Genomic DNA, 17,500 nt, shown 5'->3' on the forward strand with positions numbered 1-17,500 from the left:
TCACTGATTGATCAGCATCATTACATTCTGAGGGACTGCACACTTGTATAAGTAGCTACTGTAGTCACGGTTGAATGGGAATTTGCAAAGAGACTGTTTATTTTGGGCAACTTGTTTTTGCTGTATCATTGACCAATCGTAAATTATTTTATTGAATTACACAATTTATTTTCTCTATTAATATATTTCTCTATTAATATATTTTCTCTATTAATATTGCATCTTTCATATTATTCATTATATTGTCAAAGTTAATTTATTATTGCCCACCAGAATGCTACTTACCCCAGACTGTGGAGAGCATTCTTGACATTTAAGAGGGAGAGAGAGAGAGAGGGAGAGAGTTCCATCCCTTTGGGATTGAGCCATGAAGGACAGCCTGCTGGATGTGGCGACAGTTTTTATTCTTTACTTTTCCTTTTAATTCTGCATTGTTTTCTTCTTGTAGTCAAAATGTATCAGGTATGTCTGGACTCTGGATACAATTAGAGAAACCCCATACATACATACTGCAGTCCTCACTCGCTGACATGCATAAGTTACCTCCCACACAAACCCTCTATTGTATTGTACTCTTGTCTCGCAGACACTCGTCTCCGACACTCTTTTCTCCTACGCTCTCTCCCTTTCCGCGCCATGTTATCGTCTCCATAGATAACGTCCACACCACTCCACTCCACTCCGCCTCTCATCCATCCATTCTTCTCCTAGCCATCCATGCCTTGCCTCTCCGTCAGTCTCATCCCTCCCCGTCTCCTCCCCTAGGGGGCGGTGTGTAGACGCTCGGGTGCCTAACGATCCGGGAGTGTCATTCCCGCTGGGATGGATGAGGCGGCGGGCCTCGACGCTTCCCGAAGCCTCATTAGGATTCCTCTCTAATCCGTCTCTGACAGGGGCCCGGCCCCGCATATGGGATGTCCCCTCACACTCATGTACACACACATAACATACCGTGTTATGGACACGTTCCCGTGCATGCGTACGCACACACATATGCATATTGCACGCATACACACATACTGTACCACGCAAATTCACGCAGGCGCTCACACAATCGTGTATACGCGCTCGATCACATGCACACAACACGCACTCAAACACACACGCACACACTTCTAGACAGATGCTTACACGCACTCAGACTCCTCTCTCACACGCGCGCGCACTCACACACTCATACTCCTAAACACAGACACACACACACCAATGCAGACGTACACTCCCCTTGTGTTATGCTAATGACGTGTTATTCTTCCAGGAGCCAGGATCCTCCATCATCCTGCTGTCTGTGCTTATAGAAATCCACTACAGATCATAAGAGCTTATTATGGGTGATTAGTTAATTTCAGGGAGGGAAGGTGGGAGGTAGTGAGCAAAAGAAAGATCTTTTCTTTTTTTTCTTTCCCCACTGCTTTCGCTCTCCCTGTATCTCTTTCTGGTTCTCTCTCTCTCTCTCTCTCTCTCTCTCTCTCTCTCTCTCAAATTCATTCTCTCTCTCTCAGCCCCCCCTCTCTACTTTTCTCACTCTTTCCTCCTTCAGCGCTCTCTCTCTCTCTCTCTCTCTCTCTCTCTCTCTCTCTCTCTCTCTCTCTCTCTCTCTCTCTCTCAGAGATGTATTGATCAGCATGTTGACTGTGTTATCAATAATCTCCTCTTTAGTCCTCCCACAGAGTGATCTCCACTAATGAACCTGCGCAGTTGTCACACTGTGTGTGTGTGTGTGTGTGTGTGTGTGTGTGTGCGTGCGTGTGTGTGCGTGTGTGTGTGGGGGGTGGGGGGGCAAATGTAAGAAGAAATTATATATCCATATCGTAAGCATTTTGTGTGTGTGTATATATATATAATATGTAATATATATAAGCGTGCGCGCGCACACACACACACACACACACACACACACACACACACACACACACACACACACACTCATATACACACACACATTTTCAAGCTCCAAAACAAAATATGGAGATAATTTCATGTACTCTGCTGAGTATAACGAGAGAATCCATAACTATTCTATCCAGAGTGACTTTATAAATCTCTGGTGCCAAACGGTACAATCTCGACACCTTCCACAGAGTCTTATCAGCATGCAAAATAGCAGAAACCTTAAAAGTGTCCGTTTGCAACTTTTGTGTAGCGGACGCTATGTTCCCGAAAATGTGCAGATTTACAAGCTCACAGCTTGTGAGCTTGTAGATCATTTGAGATCGCAAACCTTTTACAAACGTGGTATGTTGACCATATGGGCATATGAGTGGTGTTTATGTATGTGTGAGTATTGGCCTTATGTTGAGTGTGTCTCTGCTGTGGTCTGTAGGCAGCTGCCGTAGTGTGAGCTTCGGGCTTCATTATGTGGCCCTAATGACCCGCTGACAGCTCATACTTGTGTGTGTGTGTGTGTGTGTGTGCGTGTGCGCGTGTGCGTGCGCGTGCGCAGTGCACGCATACACAGAGAGGAAGAGAGAGAGAGAGGAGCGCCACCGTCACACACTTGACAGCAGCACAGCCAATTAAAGTAGGGGGGAGGTAAACTGATGTATATTTATGCTTATGGAGCACAGAAGACGCCATGGCAGGAAAAAGGTGGCCTCATCTAATCTCAGATTCACCGAGAAATCCTGAGTATTCATTTAACCGAGAAGAAGTGTAGAGATGGACCCTTAGTGTGATTATGCTGTGTACGGTACCCCTCTGCTCTATCATTCCCTCTCCTCTCCTCTCCTCTCCTCTCCGGTGAGGTCTGATAATGTGGTTTCAGCTGTTTTCTCGCTGCTAATTCCTGTTTAATTATTAACACGAACATTATTAGGCTTTCACCGTTAAGAGGCTTTTCATTAGAGCTACATGGCACCCTGAAGAGCGGTCTGATCTCTCTCACGCACACACACACACACGCACACACTCTCTCTCTCTCTGTGTCTCTCTCACACACACACACACACACACACACACACACACACACACACAAAGTCTCCCTCTCTTTTGGGAGAACTGAATGATCTGAACAGTTTTTTGCATTGTCACCATGATCGTCCTATTTAGACTTGAGTTTCTCTCTGCCCGTAACTGCGCTCCACAAAATGTGTGTGAGTCGCGTGTGTGCAGTGTTTTACATCCTGTGCTCAAAGTTTAGAGTTGATCAGTGGAGCATTAAAAGGGGGTGGGGCCGTGGCAGATGAGATTTCAACGCTAGTGTTCCGCCCCGTCCTGAAACACGACTATCCCCGCCGCTAATCACCGTTGCACGTTCTCAGCCATCTAACTAGGGATGGGACGATATGAAAATGTCATATCACAATTATTTATGACTTACGATATTATTGCGATAGTCTAAATCCATTATCCTGAGGTGGAACATTTGCCAAAAAATAGCAGATCTACAAGCTTTGTAGATCGGCTATAATTATAAGTACCTTATACCAATTATAGGGGGTTTAAGTGGTACCAGATATGCAGCTCGGCAAATAAAAGCTGAGTTGATCCCAGTGCATGACGGAGGACGATATCACGATAAATGACATATCCGCGATACGATTATCGTGAGTGGTTTTTTTTTTTTACGATAAAGAATAATATCACGTATCGTCCCATCCCTACATCTAACTGGCCCCGACAGGACCCCAGCGGGCAGCAGGGGTGGGCGTGGAGGTGCCTGCTACAACACGGCACGCTCCTTAAGCCATCAGCCATGGGGAGGGACGCCTAATTGAACATGATAAAGTATAACGTTAATTACCCCTCACGCCTGTCACCGATGCCCCCATGGGCGGTGGGTAGTGGGGGGAGGTAGCCCCAGGCACAGCTGTTGACCCGTGTGTGTGTGTGTGTGTGTGTGTGTGTGTGTGGGGAGAGAGAGAGAGGGAGCGGGGCAATAAGGGGGGTGAGAGGACAAAAGGGAAAGCCTCCCACGGGAGCTTGCGGTGGATGATGGCAACAATCGGCTTTTAAAGATACCCTCGTCCCTCTGGTGCGCCTCCCCTTAACACTCCTGTCCCATTATCACGCACACACACACATACACAGCTGACCTTTTACAAACAGTTGGTAGTCTTAAACAGTCAAGTGGTTAATGTTCTTTTACTCAAAACCATTAACTGACTCAGATGGTGTGCTTCAAAGATTACCCATGTGATCGCTTATTGTTTGTATGTGTGTTTTCACACTGCCTCCTTACAAGGACAAGAAATGATTCAATCCACCTTCCACAAATGTACAAACAGACAATCATTTCTCTAGTCTATGTCTATGAAGTCTATTAGGTTTGGCATGTTTTTCAGTGTAACCTTGCTGTATTCACATCTGTCACAAATTGTACTGTAAAGCTGGTTGCACACTGCACTGCGTTCTTTCGTTTGCGTTTTGGAAATCCGAAATCCTCTAAAGCATTTTTCAGGCCAAGGAGAGAGAGAGAAGAGAGAGAGCAAGGGACCCAGTGGAGACAGTTGCGAAAATCTGAAAAAAATCAACCCTGGTCCAAAAATAAATACTAAACGGGCGGCAGTGTGCAAACGTGATTTTTTTTATTTGCGCGCTCCGAAATTCACTCCGATATTCGGCCCGAAAAACGCAGCAGTGTGCAACGACTTTAAGTGTCAAGAAATTACATTTCTTCCAAGGAAGGTTTACCAGCTACAGTCTGATCTGAGATAGTGGTTTTATATTGAGCATCATATACAGTACATTGATGTTGATGTAGAATGTGTGCCTGCCTTGTTTAACTTCACGTGTGTCAGTGTGTGACTATACTTGTGAGTACCAAATGTCTCCGCAAGTATAGTAGAATTGGAGAAATGGACATTGCGAGGGCCGTTTTCCTGTTCCTCACAAATAAATGGTTGTTGAATGGTTACAAAATAGATGGGTTTACTATAAGAAAAGGCATCGGATTAGACATTTAGAGGTTAGGTTAAGAGCTTTCCCTATTTTATACTTATTCGTTGTGCAGCCATGTCTAGCACCAAAAATAAACAATCTACGAGTACGAGCTTACAATGCGTCATTCTGCAATTTTTCAGCTGTCATTCTGCAATTTTTCAGCTTTTTCTTTTATTGTTATAATTTTTTATTTTTTTCCAACTATTTTCAATGCTGTCCTAAAATGTTTATCCTCCTAGTATAGTAATACAAACGTGTGTGTGCGTGTGCGTGCGCGTGTGCGTGTGCGTGTGTGTGTGTAGGTGTGGGGGCTGCCAGCCTGGCCAAGCTAACCTTCATGGTGGGTGGGGTAGAGGAGGAGTACCACGCTGCCCAGGAGCTGCTTACCTGCATGGGAGCCAATGTGGTCTACTGTGGACAGGTCGGCACAGGACAGGTAAGAATGCTTTCACACTGCAAGAATTCTCTTGTTACACTCTGGATTAGAGTAACACTCAGAATTCTGACAATGAAGCAAAGAGAAATACAAAATAATTAATGAGTGAAACAAATTGAGCAGGCGAGATGGAGAAAACCCACATAGAAATCTCAATTAAACCGATACAAAGAAACCTATTGTGATTTTGCTTTCAAGTTGTTAATGCACTTGCAGAGACACACTAATGCGGTCTTTCAAACATGCTAGCCCTCCTCTCTCTCTATCTCTCTCTCTCTCTCTCTCTCTCTCTCTCTCTCTCTCTCTCGCACACACACAGAGAATAATGTTTCCTCTCCTCTCTCCCGGTTCCCCCTCCAGGCAGCTAAGATATGTAACAACATGCTGCTAGCCATCGGGATGATTGGGACCGCAGAGACCATGAACCTCGGCATCAGGTACTGTCAGCCAGCGGCGCACACACACACACACACACACACACACACACACACACACACACACACACACACACACACACACACACTGCCTGGGAGGAGAAACAACGAAAAGATATAACGTAACATGAGATTAGATCACATGAAAACTTTATTAATGCCTAAGGGGACATTAGGCCGTTCCTGTCGTCAAAAGTTGGTGAATGAAATGTCGAAGTTGTAAATTAACAATTGGTAAAAAAAAGAAAATCACTAACTCCACACTATGGTTGTTGTCACTATGGCCACCTGAGAAAAACACAGAATATTTTAGTGGGGAACCTATACTACTACTACTACTACTACTCTACAGGTGTGGCAGCATAGCTGCTCTATCAATCAGCTTTCAGTCCATCTCATATGGATCTCCTTTGTCAGAACAACACAAGATATTCTAGGCTGTGTTCCGGCTTTAATCAATGGAAGTATCGTAGTACTATTTCATGTTCCTATTTGAAGGTATGGTATCTTGTGAACGGTTAGGCAGAGTGCAGCTAGCAGAGTGGGGCGCGTGAGGAAGAGCAAAACAAAGTGACTAAATATGGATTAAACTTGTTTAACTCATTTAGTGCCACCCCTTTCACCACTAGAGGGTGCCCAGTGGCCATAGAAAATCCCATAGAGATATGCTGGTATATGCAGAAGCCCTGCAGCCATGACTTGCCTGAACACTTTCCTTTGTGCATGTACAGGAAGAGGATGAAGTTAGCTTGAAGTTAGCTATTGGCTACCAAGCATTTTAGAAGCCTTATTTTCGTCAACTTAGCCATGATTAAACCTTGCACACCTCATGCATGGGAAAAAAACAGAGAAGAATGAGCTCTAAAAAATCCAATGCAATCCTGGATTGCATTGGAGTGGATTTGTGCAGTTTGTTCACAGCTTTCAAACAAAAAAATCCGATTGGAAATCCGTTCAGGCATTCTTGAGATAATCGCCATTATGTTTTGCATGTTATGTAAACAAACATGGCTGCCCTGTATGTTAGATGGGGTTGTATGGGGGTGGAACATGCAAAATCGCGATTGAAATCATGTTCACCAGATTTGATGGGGTCAAAAAAAAAAAAAAAAGAAATTCAAAAAAAAAAAAAATCATTTTTTTTTTTTTTTTTTTTTTTTAAAGCCGAACTTGTTCGGGATCGGCACTCTGCGATACGATAATAAAGCCGAACTAGTTCGGGATTGGCACTCAATGAGTTAATGGCATCGCCAATCAACAAATGTTTCCGCGCGACCCTACTACAGTTATGAGGATTATCTGCTATCATTGAAATATCTCTGCAATGTTACATTTGTTTGAGACCAGAGAGTGGTACCAAGCGCTGAATAGGAGAATGCATTGACTTTCAAGGGACCCTGGATACTGTTCTTAGGCATCCCAAATACAGTTATAATGGCTTCTGAAAGGGGCTAGGATAGATCCGGGGAGAGGAGAGGAAAAAAAACGAATAATCACTTACACCCAATCAGCCAATCACACTCTCCGGACCTCCGAACTAGAGTTTGGCGAGTCCCTACATCTTAGAAGTTGCAAGTGACATTTTGTAGTTATCACGTCCCTCCCTGAAGAAAACTTTGGGGGTCGGAAGGAGTATTATGCAATGCGCTTAAAGGTGATACACCATGCATTTAAAAAGTATTTATGTCATATTGTTTATGTCCGAAAAACGTTTTTCAAAAGGTGTGAGGCTAAATTACCACTCCTGAATAGAGAGCCTCTCTCATTTTTGAATGGCTCTCAGAGCATTTTCAGTTGCAGACCTGCAGTACCACCTTTGGCCTGAACTGCGCCACCCCCCGCTGTTCTGCCCGTTGTGTGTGCAGATATGCACCCCAACCAAACACTACACGAAAAGTCTTACAAAATTAAAATAAAAAATAATAATTTAAAACATTTTTTAATATTTATTTCATTTCGATTATAGTTATAGTTTTCTTTTTAACTCATACCCGGCCCTTTGAAAATACCTTCCAAGTCCCAGACGCCTCCCTCTCCATAGACTTCCATGTAATTCATAGTGCACGGATCATGCAGGCCCATGCCTAGATCATGCACCACGTGTGTGCACATTGCTCACAGCTTTCAAACAAAAATATCCGAATGGAAATCCGTTCTGGCATTCATGAACTAGCAGCCAGATTTGCACTAGATTTGTATGGCTTTGTTCATAAACTGCGCACATAGAAACTTGCTATCACTAGCTGAAGATTGGACAGGGAGGCCATGCTGTTATTAAACTCAATTTGCTCTAGTTTAAGGATGGTACCAGGCCTGGAATTTCGTCATTTTAGGGGCAAGGCCATATGGCCTTTGGTGTAGTCCATTTTGTGTGTGTGTGTGTGTGTGTGTGTGTGTGTGTGTGTGTGTGTGTGTGTGTGTGTGTGTGCGTGTGCGCGTGTGTTTGCTGTCTGACTTTTCCTCTAGGCAGAGATGAGAAGAGTCTTAGACAACGTACGGCAAATGATTGGAGAAACCGTTTCAAATATTCAGAATCAATATGTAGCCAATTGAAAACAGTATATGTCTGACAACACTAAACCTGATTGATGCACACTTTAGAAGTGAGTATACACAATGGCCACTCAAAAATAAGTGGATATTCAGCATATACACCCTCCACTAAACCATGGAGGCAGCATGAGATTTATTCTCCCTTCATCCTCTGTTCTCGTTTCTTTAGAAGAACTACATTTATTCTTCCATTGCCTACATTGTGTTACTTGTGGGCATATTATGGCAGTATTATTTGGGTTTTAAGAAACGGTCTGCACTCTTATTCGCATTTTTGAGTGGTTCTAACCTCTCCAATACGCGGCTTTGTGTGTATGACCATACCATGTAGTAATTTTAGGGTAGGGTAGAGTAGGATTTTCCCATGGTACCAAATACTGATATTTGACCCCCTGATATTTGACCCCCTACCGCTCATTTCACTTGGGTGTGATTTATTTTTAAATTTAGGCCTACTGCAGCATCATACTGATTAATTGAGTACAATGGACCACAATGGAAACAAGCCCCTGGGGCTTATTGTGTTACCCTTTTAGCATAACCTTTGGCTGTACGACTTGTACTATTAATAATCTTGTTAATAAAGTATTCAATCAATCAAAGAGCTCTGACAAACGGACACGTTTTGGCTCCTCAGGTCTTAAAGGACAACGATAAGCCTATCGCTTTTACCTTATTTATTTATTTTTTGTCACATGTCGTTTTTTTATTCAATCTGTCATTACATACGCGTCCATGCTCGTGTGGGACAACCAAGGCATGGATGTGTTTGTAATGACAACTAGTAACACACTGCAACAATAATGTAAAAGTGATAGTGTTTTGGGCTCCACTCTATACTATGAGGGCTGCTAGGAAACTGGACAACAGGGGAATTTCTGCCAAATAGACCCCATGGTCATTTGGGATCAATGGATGTAGGAAAATGAGCCTAGATGTTGTACAGAGTTGTCCTTTAATCAGCGCTGATGATTTTTACCCTAATGACATGATTGGCTAAGCCTTATTCAATTAGGCCTATTTTATGGCCAAGGAGATGTTTTAACTGACAACTAATAGTTGGAATGGATTCAGCAGCCCAAATATACACTAATTACACATCTCATACGCTCATATTGGACATTTTTTATTTCCCCCATTTATTCCCAGGCTCTCGGGATATCCCCAACTTTGATTGGCTCCCACAAAGTTTCTGAAGGGAGTTGTGATTGAAAAAGTTCAGAGGTGATAATAGACACCTTTATGAACACATTTGTGAGTAAAGCTATTGGTAATGATTTCGTCTAACTTTCCCTTACTAGTAAGTGACTTTTCAGAGCGGTTTAAAAAGGAGGGTAGGGATTTACACACCTTGAGAGCTGTCGGTAGGGTAATATCCAAATTTTTTAGGCCTAGCAGGAGAACAAATGTAGCCCTTTGTTTGAGCCGAATCTGGGTTGGATGTGATTTGTGGAGCTGCCTCTGGTGTTGTAATTGTGAACATCCTTGACATTTTGGAAGTATTTTTTCAGGTACAGGTATCTTAGTGGTGTAGTGTATCTAGTACACCAGGCCCATTGCCAGATGCTGTACTCTGTCAGCTATCATGGCCAACCCACACCTATGAAACTACTAGACACCTCAGGTCATATCCATATTTTCCCAGTATTGATTATTTTACTTAAAGGAGTAGTTCACCACTTTTCAACCTGTCTTCATATAATAGGTCCTCACTAATGTTCATGATAAAAACAATTCTACTCAGTCCAAGTCTCCTAGGAGAGCTGTGGGAAGTTCAGAATCCATCGTCTTGTGACATCATCATTTTCCCCCAAAAAAATTTAATCAAAATTTTTGAAAAAAATATTTAGATTTTTATTATCGCGAGAACAATGGCTTCCACTTTAAAATTGCAACTTTTCAGGAATAGAAAGCCTGCAGTTTCTATAAGCTGGATTGGCAATCGATGATGTCACAAGACGATGGGTTTCTGACGTGCCCACAGCCCTCCTCTGAAAAAAGAAAAAAGAAAAAGAAAAGTTATTTTTGAGTGAGGACCAATTATATGAACATAGGTTGAAAAGTGGTGGAGTGCCCCTTTAAGTTAAACATTCTGAAGCATATGGTGCTCACAGAGAAATGGCCGAATAAATTGGGAGACATTGGCTATGTTGGGCCCCTGGGCAGTAAAACCGTCATTAGAACACGGAGGGTTCCCGAAAGGTTCCCAGTTAGATCCCAGGCTCCCCCAGAGTTAGTGTCGAAGAGTCCTTGAGCAAGCACTGAAACTCACACTGTGTACACTGGCTTTTCTCCGCTATGGACACGCTGGTGATTCTTCAGAGTTGCTAACCGACTGAAACTCTTGTCACACTGTTTACACACAAATGGGTTTTCTCCACTGTGGATATGCTGATGTGTCTTCAGGCTACCAACTCACTGAAACTCTTGTCACACTGTTTACATACAAAGGGTTTTCCTCCAGTGTGGACAAGCTGGTGATTCTTCAGGGTACCTAAGTCACTGAAACTCTTGTCACACTGTTTACACACAAAGGGTTTTTCTCCACTGTGGATACGCTGGTGTGTCTTCAGGGTACCTAACTGACTGAAACTCTTGTCACACTGTTTACACACAAATGGTTTTTCTCCACTGTGGATACGCTGATGTGTCTTCAGGCTACCTAACTCACTGAAACTCTTGTCACACTGTTTACAGTGGAAGGGCTTTTCTCTGGTATGAACACGATGGTGATTCTTCAGGTTGCCTAACTCACTGAAACCCTTGTCACACTGTTTACACACAAAGGGTTTTTCTCCACTGTGGATACGCTGGTGTGTCTTCAGGGTACCTAACTGACTGAAACTCTTGTCACACTGTTTGCAGACGAAGGGTTTTTCTCCACTGTGGATAAGTTGGTGTTGGTTCAGGTTACCTAACTGACTGAAACCCTTGTCACACTGTTTACACTGAAAAGGTTTTTCACCACTGTGGACACGCTGGTGTGTCTTGAGGTGAAACAACACACTGAAACCCTTGTCACACTGTTTACACACAAAGGGTTTTTCTCCTGTGTGGACTCGCTCGTGTCTCTTCAGGTTGCCTAGCCCACTGAAACCCTTGTCACACTGTTTACACACAAAGGGCGTTTCACCAGTATGGACACGCTGGTGTGTCTTCAGGGTACATAACCGACTGAAACCCTTGTCACAGTGTTTACACTGGAAAGGTTTTTCTTTGGTGTGGACACGCTGGACATGCTGTGCCGTTACCTCAATTAAACTCTTATTATCACATAAGAGGTTTTCTTTCCTGTGTAGGTCATCAAATGTTTCTTTACTTATCCTGGGTGCGTTGAAGTACTCGCAAGATCTCGGTTTGTCTGTGTCTCCTGCTGGCCAGTTACACAGCTGGTGATTGTCCGACAGGAAGCTGAGGGCAGCTGTCCATTGCTCATTGTTTGACAGTAGAGATTGTTGTGGCTCCTCGACATGTCTTCATGGAGGGTGACCCGAGACTTAGAACAGGACACCTGTGTCTTGGAAGAACGGTTCATTGACACCGCCCACTGCTACTTGGACTGTAAATTGGAAGATGTTTCTTTGACTGTTTGCTGGCTGGAAAGACTAATATATTCTCTGTCAATGACTTTCTCCTCCTCTATGTCCCTATATATCGCTGCCTCTCTGACTCTCACAGTACACTCCGTGAAGTCCTTGACTTGGTCGTACCCAGACTAAATGTGATGTTTAGAAGCTGTGTCACATCTTATTCAGGTTGACCAGCTCTGGTCTGACGTCACACAACACAAACCGTTGACATCATTCATAACACCGATTTGCACATCTGACAGTTGCAATTCATCCATCTGTGATTTTAGTTGAATCACTGAATCAAGTTGATGACCAAACACGAAAGTAAAGGCAGCTGGCAGTCTAAGAAAAAAATGACACAGTCATTTTATACCAGCTTGCATCTTGTGGAGCAGTTTAGTGGCCTAAATTGTTAACTGAATTCCGTCATTTTTATTTATATTTTAATAATACTAGAAGCTCGGCCGCCCGAGTGTCTAGTCGGTGGCCGGCCTATTCGGGAACGTTGTAAATGGGGAATGAATGCCCCACCCTTTAATGCAAACCCCATTATACGTGTTGTCATAGGGTCCGTTTTGAACATTTATTTGCCTGTGTCCATTTATGCCCATATATGGAGATATTTGTCTGTCTGTGTCCATTTTATGTCATATATGGAGATCTCTGTATCTGTCTATCTCTCTGATCCCTTTTATGCCCATATATGGAGGTCTGTGCCTCTGACTGTGTCCCTTTTGTGCTCATGAGTCAGTCGACTTATATGGGGTACGTAATTCCCTTCGGGCGGCCGAGGGTCTAGTCGGGGACCGGCCTACTTGGGAACGATGTAAATAGGGAATGAATGCCCCACCCTTTAATGCAAACCGTATCCGGCTGGCTGCCGGACCCCTGGCGGAAATCTCAGATAAAAAGTTTGGTGGTCGGAGACAGTATTGTAGCGGTTTCACCCTTTAATTGTACTTTAAATGAAACCCACCACAAAGGACACTGTATAACAATACAACACCCTACCTGGTTCAACACGTGTACAAGTAAACCATATAAATCATTTCAAAGAAACACAACACACAGAAAACTCATTTGCAAGGATTGTATTCAATTCGATTCTGTTCACGGCAGTTCATACAGTTCAGTTCACATTCCCACAGTAATTCGTAACACAAACGGGGCCGAACACCACCGTTACCAATCCACACTCCACTAAGGGATTTTGTGATACCCAGCTCAAACACGGACGTGTCCAGTCGCGTGTGTGCGTGAGCGTTCGCGCGTGTGTGTGTGTGTGTGTTTGTGTGTGTGTTTGGGTGTAGCGTTAGCGCTGCTAGCCACCGCACCGCTTACTTGCTTTTCACCAGACGGAGGGAGGGTTAGAGAGGATCTTCAAAAGACAACGTCGGAGGTTAGCTGCCGTCTTGTCCACCCTGGTGCGATCATTCACGCCAGCCGATATGCTCGTTGTTCCCGGTGATTAACGGAGGAGGACCGCGGACTTAACTCGTGCTGTTCACCAACACCCCGAGGGTACGAGACAAAGCTGATCACGTCGTTCAGGCTTCCTTTACGCTCCCGTCTTTCCATCCAACCTGTTCTTTCTCCCGCGACTCCATTCAACTGTTTCCTTCCGTAAAGGTAGGGGGTTGGGCCACCAATGCACGGCCAACCAGAGCCACCTTACTGGCAGTCAGACTGCGGGGTGTGTACTGACCATGAACGTGAACTGCCAATGAGTATAATGTGCATTATTTTGGCGGATCGCCACAGTATAGACAGGCCTTTAAGTTAAGGCATAAAAGCTGGTACTTAAGATAATCAAAATACAGCCCTATGACTCTGACATATCGGTCGGATCGGCGATTTCGTCCACCTGTAGGTATGAGGGCCACTTAGTAGCCCAAACCTCTAGTGATTCTAAATATGGGTAAGGTTTAGGGGCTGAGCCCTTTTCCCTTAAATCATGCATTTACAGCTACTGACTGAGCTCTCACTGGAGTCCTCCTGTTGCGACTCATGTCACTTACCTGCAAACTACTGCTCCCGACATCCCCTCCAACCAACCCCGGCCGGCACACAGACACCTTGGCCATGACGAGGCGGAGCATGATGGGAGTTGTAGTTTGAAGCCGCTGTTCTGAGCCAAGTCAATCCAAGCAGGGTTAAAGGCTTTGTCCAGTTCACACGGCTTACAAATTGAAAATGGTTGTACATGGGGGAGTTGGCTGGTGAAACCTGTTATCAGTGGTGTTTTTTTTTTTTTGGAGCTGTGTGCAGCTCCCTATACGTGGCTGTGTGGGTCTGTGTGTGTGTGTGTGTGTCTGTCTGTGTGTCTGTATGTAGCCTGACTTCGGCGCGTAACTAGTGCCGCACCATTTACGCCACTCGCGCAATATATACATCAAAATGTGCGGCTCGGCCGGGAATGGTGTTCTATTACCTTTCGTTCCGATCCGCCTTACCATGCCGACGTAATCGGCAAAAAACGACGCTTAATTGTCCCCATTGACTTATAATGGGACAATGCAAGAAATCACTTTCAAGTATTTTTCTCTCGTAAACCATAGGAGCTACAGTTTCAAACCTCGGAGAGGAGATTCATAATGATTTTAAGAATGAATCGAAAAATAATTACATCACTCGGCCTCATGGTGGCGCTATAACGGCCCACTTTACGTTTTGCCCCGTAACTCTTGAACCGTAGATCGGAAAATTAAAATTCTTTTTTCCCTGGATTCCTTGGGTCAAGACGCATCTCCCCATATAGGCCACGCCCATTTGCGCCAGGATAGATTTTCCGCCATCTTGAATTTTCTCCAAAACACACTTTTTGCTCCTTTTCCTACATATTTTCTTCAAATGTCACAAAAATCGGTACACATGATCTACACACACTAGAGGTCTTCACGGGTCCAATTTGAACTACCCGAACCCAAAAGGACCCGGGGGAAATGGACCCGGACCCATATGGCCCCGTCTATCATTTGGAATTTGAGAACCGTTACCCGATCAGCCCCGAGACGTGATGGATCCGATCCGAACGGCCCCGCCTGTTATTAGAAAAATTGGATCCGAAACCCGAGCAGAACGGGAGATCCGAGACCCGAACCTGTCGCCCCGAAATGAAAGAATGCCAACGTTATTATATTAAGAGTTGTATCAGACATATTTCTTACCTAACGTCGCCACGGTGCTGCTGTTGCTGTCAGCGGCGCTGTGCCTCTCGCCAAAAGATGATCTTTTCCCAGACCAGTAAGTCAATGCGGACAGTTTGTAAATACAAATAAATCCATGTTTTTATTCCTTCTTCTTTGGCTAGCCAATGCTAATGCTATCGTTTTCTGTCGCATGTGTTGTTCATTATATCTTTCTGCTTTGAGTGTCCATTTTGCTCTGCAGAGCATGACAACACGCAATGACAACTCCATTGTAAACCGTTAACCAAAACGTTAAGTTAATATCTTTGATAATAATAACAATCCAACTGATACAGTCAGTGTTGTTGTGACTGAGTGAGTTATACTTCTCAGTTCTCACAACCAATGCAACAGATTACATGCTGCATCTTTAGTGCCATCGTGTGGCGTTATCTATTTGGTGCAGTTGTTGCGTTCGCTTTCACTTCAATCTCGGCCTGTCTCGGCTCCACTCGGGTAACAGGAGATACCCGGGGAACCGGGGCAGACGGCCCCGGCCCCGGCCCGCCCCGCGGTAAAAGCTCGAAAACGGCCCCGTTACCCGGCTCGGGGCGGTTCGGATCGCGGGTAATTTCGGATCTCGGGCAGGTCCGAAGACCTCTAACACACACACACACACACACACACACACACACACACACACACACACACACACACACACACACACACACACAGCTCCACTTCACACGGGTGTGATTTTTCTTTATTATTTTTTTGATTACTTAATAATATTTTGATTTGATTACAATGAATTTACCCCCATTGATTCCGGATGGGGACCCAAATGCATCTGGGTCCCCATCCGGAATGGGGGTAAATTTACTATTATCAATTTTTTGTCTTAGGAATGCGACAAATACAACAAATATTATTGAACTCAAGTCTCCATGTCTTGAGTAATCAATGGAAAAACTGCAATGTAGAAATACTAAAAGTCCGGAATTCAAAATGTACTTGAGTAAAAGTATGAAACTATTGGCACCAAAATGTACGACGCATTGTGAGCTAGTAGATCGGCTATCATCAAATAGCCATGGTATAAAATATGGCTAAAGTGGTTTATGTACGTTATATTATAATGTATTATGTATATCTGCAAAGTAACTAGTAACTAAAGTTGTCAATAAATGTAGTGGAGTAAAAGTACAATATTTGAATCAGAGATGTAGTGGAGTAGAAGTAAAAGTATTGGAAATTGGAAATACTCAAGTAAAGTACAACTACCTGAAAGTTGTACTTAAGTAAATCTACTTAGTTACTTTACATCACTGCCTGTTACTAACTTGGAAGTTGAGGATAAAGCCTGATTTGAAGTCAAGGTGTTGTGCAACGTCGAAATACATTATCGTCTTCAAAGCGTAAATCAGGCTTAGATGACAGTGGAAAAATATATAATATTCACACATAGTATATGGACATTCTGGGCTCGGGACATGGTCTTTTTATATACCTTGGCTTGTACATAACTGGGTTTTTGTGTGACACTTTTGAGAATACCTCACAGCAGTGTTTGCCAGCACCATAGAATTGAGCTTTGGCATCGCATAACACTTTTACTGTTAATGAATTCACTACCAACCACGTTCCTTCATATCCCTTTTGTTAGTCTGACTAGTCCTTACCCGTTCGAAGATATGACTTTGCACACTGTATATGAGGGATGGAAAGTAACTTTAACTGGTGCTGTAGGAGCATCAATGTACTAAGAAATACGTGTTTCGTTTAATGGCTGAGATACTGTGTACCGATCTGTGTGATTTTTGGACGGAATCTGTAGGAGTACTGTCCAAAAATGTGTCTAATACACAAACCCGCCTCCTGGTGGCGCTGTAACAGGCCCACAGACACTCAGACAGACACCCGAGCCCCCCCCCCCCCCCCCACACACACACACGCAAGCACACACACTGTCTCTCACACACACACACACACACACACACACACACACACACACACACACACACACACACAGCTGGTTAAAAATGTTGCCTCATGATAGAAGCAGAATAGATATGCCTCATGCTAGATGCAGAATAGATATGCCTTATGCTAGAGGCAGAATAGATATGCCTCATGCTAGATGCAGAATAGATACACAATAAAAATGCTAATATACACCATACGATTTGTGAAAGTGACAAACGGGCTTCGCAGTTATGTCAGGTGTGTTCATATGCTAATGGTCATGCGGATTCGGATCAATTGCTCCAGCGACAGAGGAGAAACAGCCGGACAGACAGATAGATAGACAGACATTCGGAAAATGTTATGTTTGATGTGTTTTTGTGGCTTGTACATCTTAGCTGGTATGTGTACCCCATTTTCGGTGTGTCTGTATGTGTGTCTGTGTCTCTCTCACTGTGTTGTGCGTGCGTGCGTGCGTGCGTGCGTGCGTGCGTGCGTGCGTGCTCCACACACAGCGCAGCTGTATTAGTG

General features: G+C 44.0%; 1 protein-coding gene across 1 annotated transcript in view; it reads left to right on the top strand.

Annotated features, from left to right (window-relative positions):
• hibadha (3-hydroxyisobutyrate dehydrogenase a) overlaps positions 1-17,500 on the top strand; it is a 46,712-nt gene that overhangs the window by 19,620 nt on the left and 9,592 nt on the right. The window contains exons 5-6 of the mRNA XM_080734717.1: positions 5,184-5,317; positions 5,678-5,754. Of these exons, the coding sequence (XP_080590843.1) occupies positions 5,184-5,317; positions 5,678-5,754 (211 nt within the window). The remainder of the gene's footprint in view (positions 1-5,183; positions 5,318-5,677; positions 5,755-17,500) is intronic.

Source organism: Nannobrachium achirus (assembly GCF_963921795.1).
Source record: "Nannobrachium achirus genome assembly, chromosome: 10".
Taxonomy (NCBI): Eukaryota; Metazoa; Chordata; class Actinopteri; order Myctophiformes; family Myctophidae; genus Nannobrachium; species Nannobrachium achirus.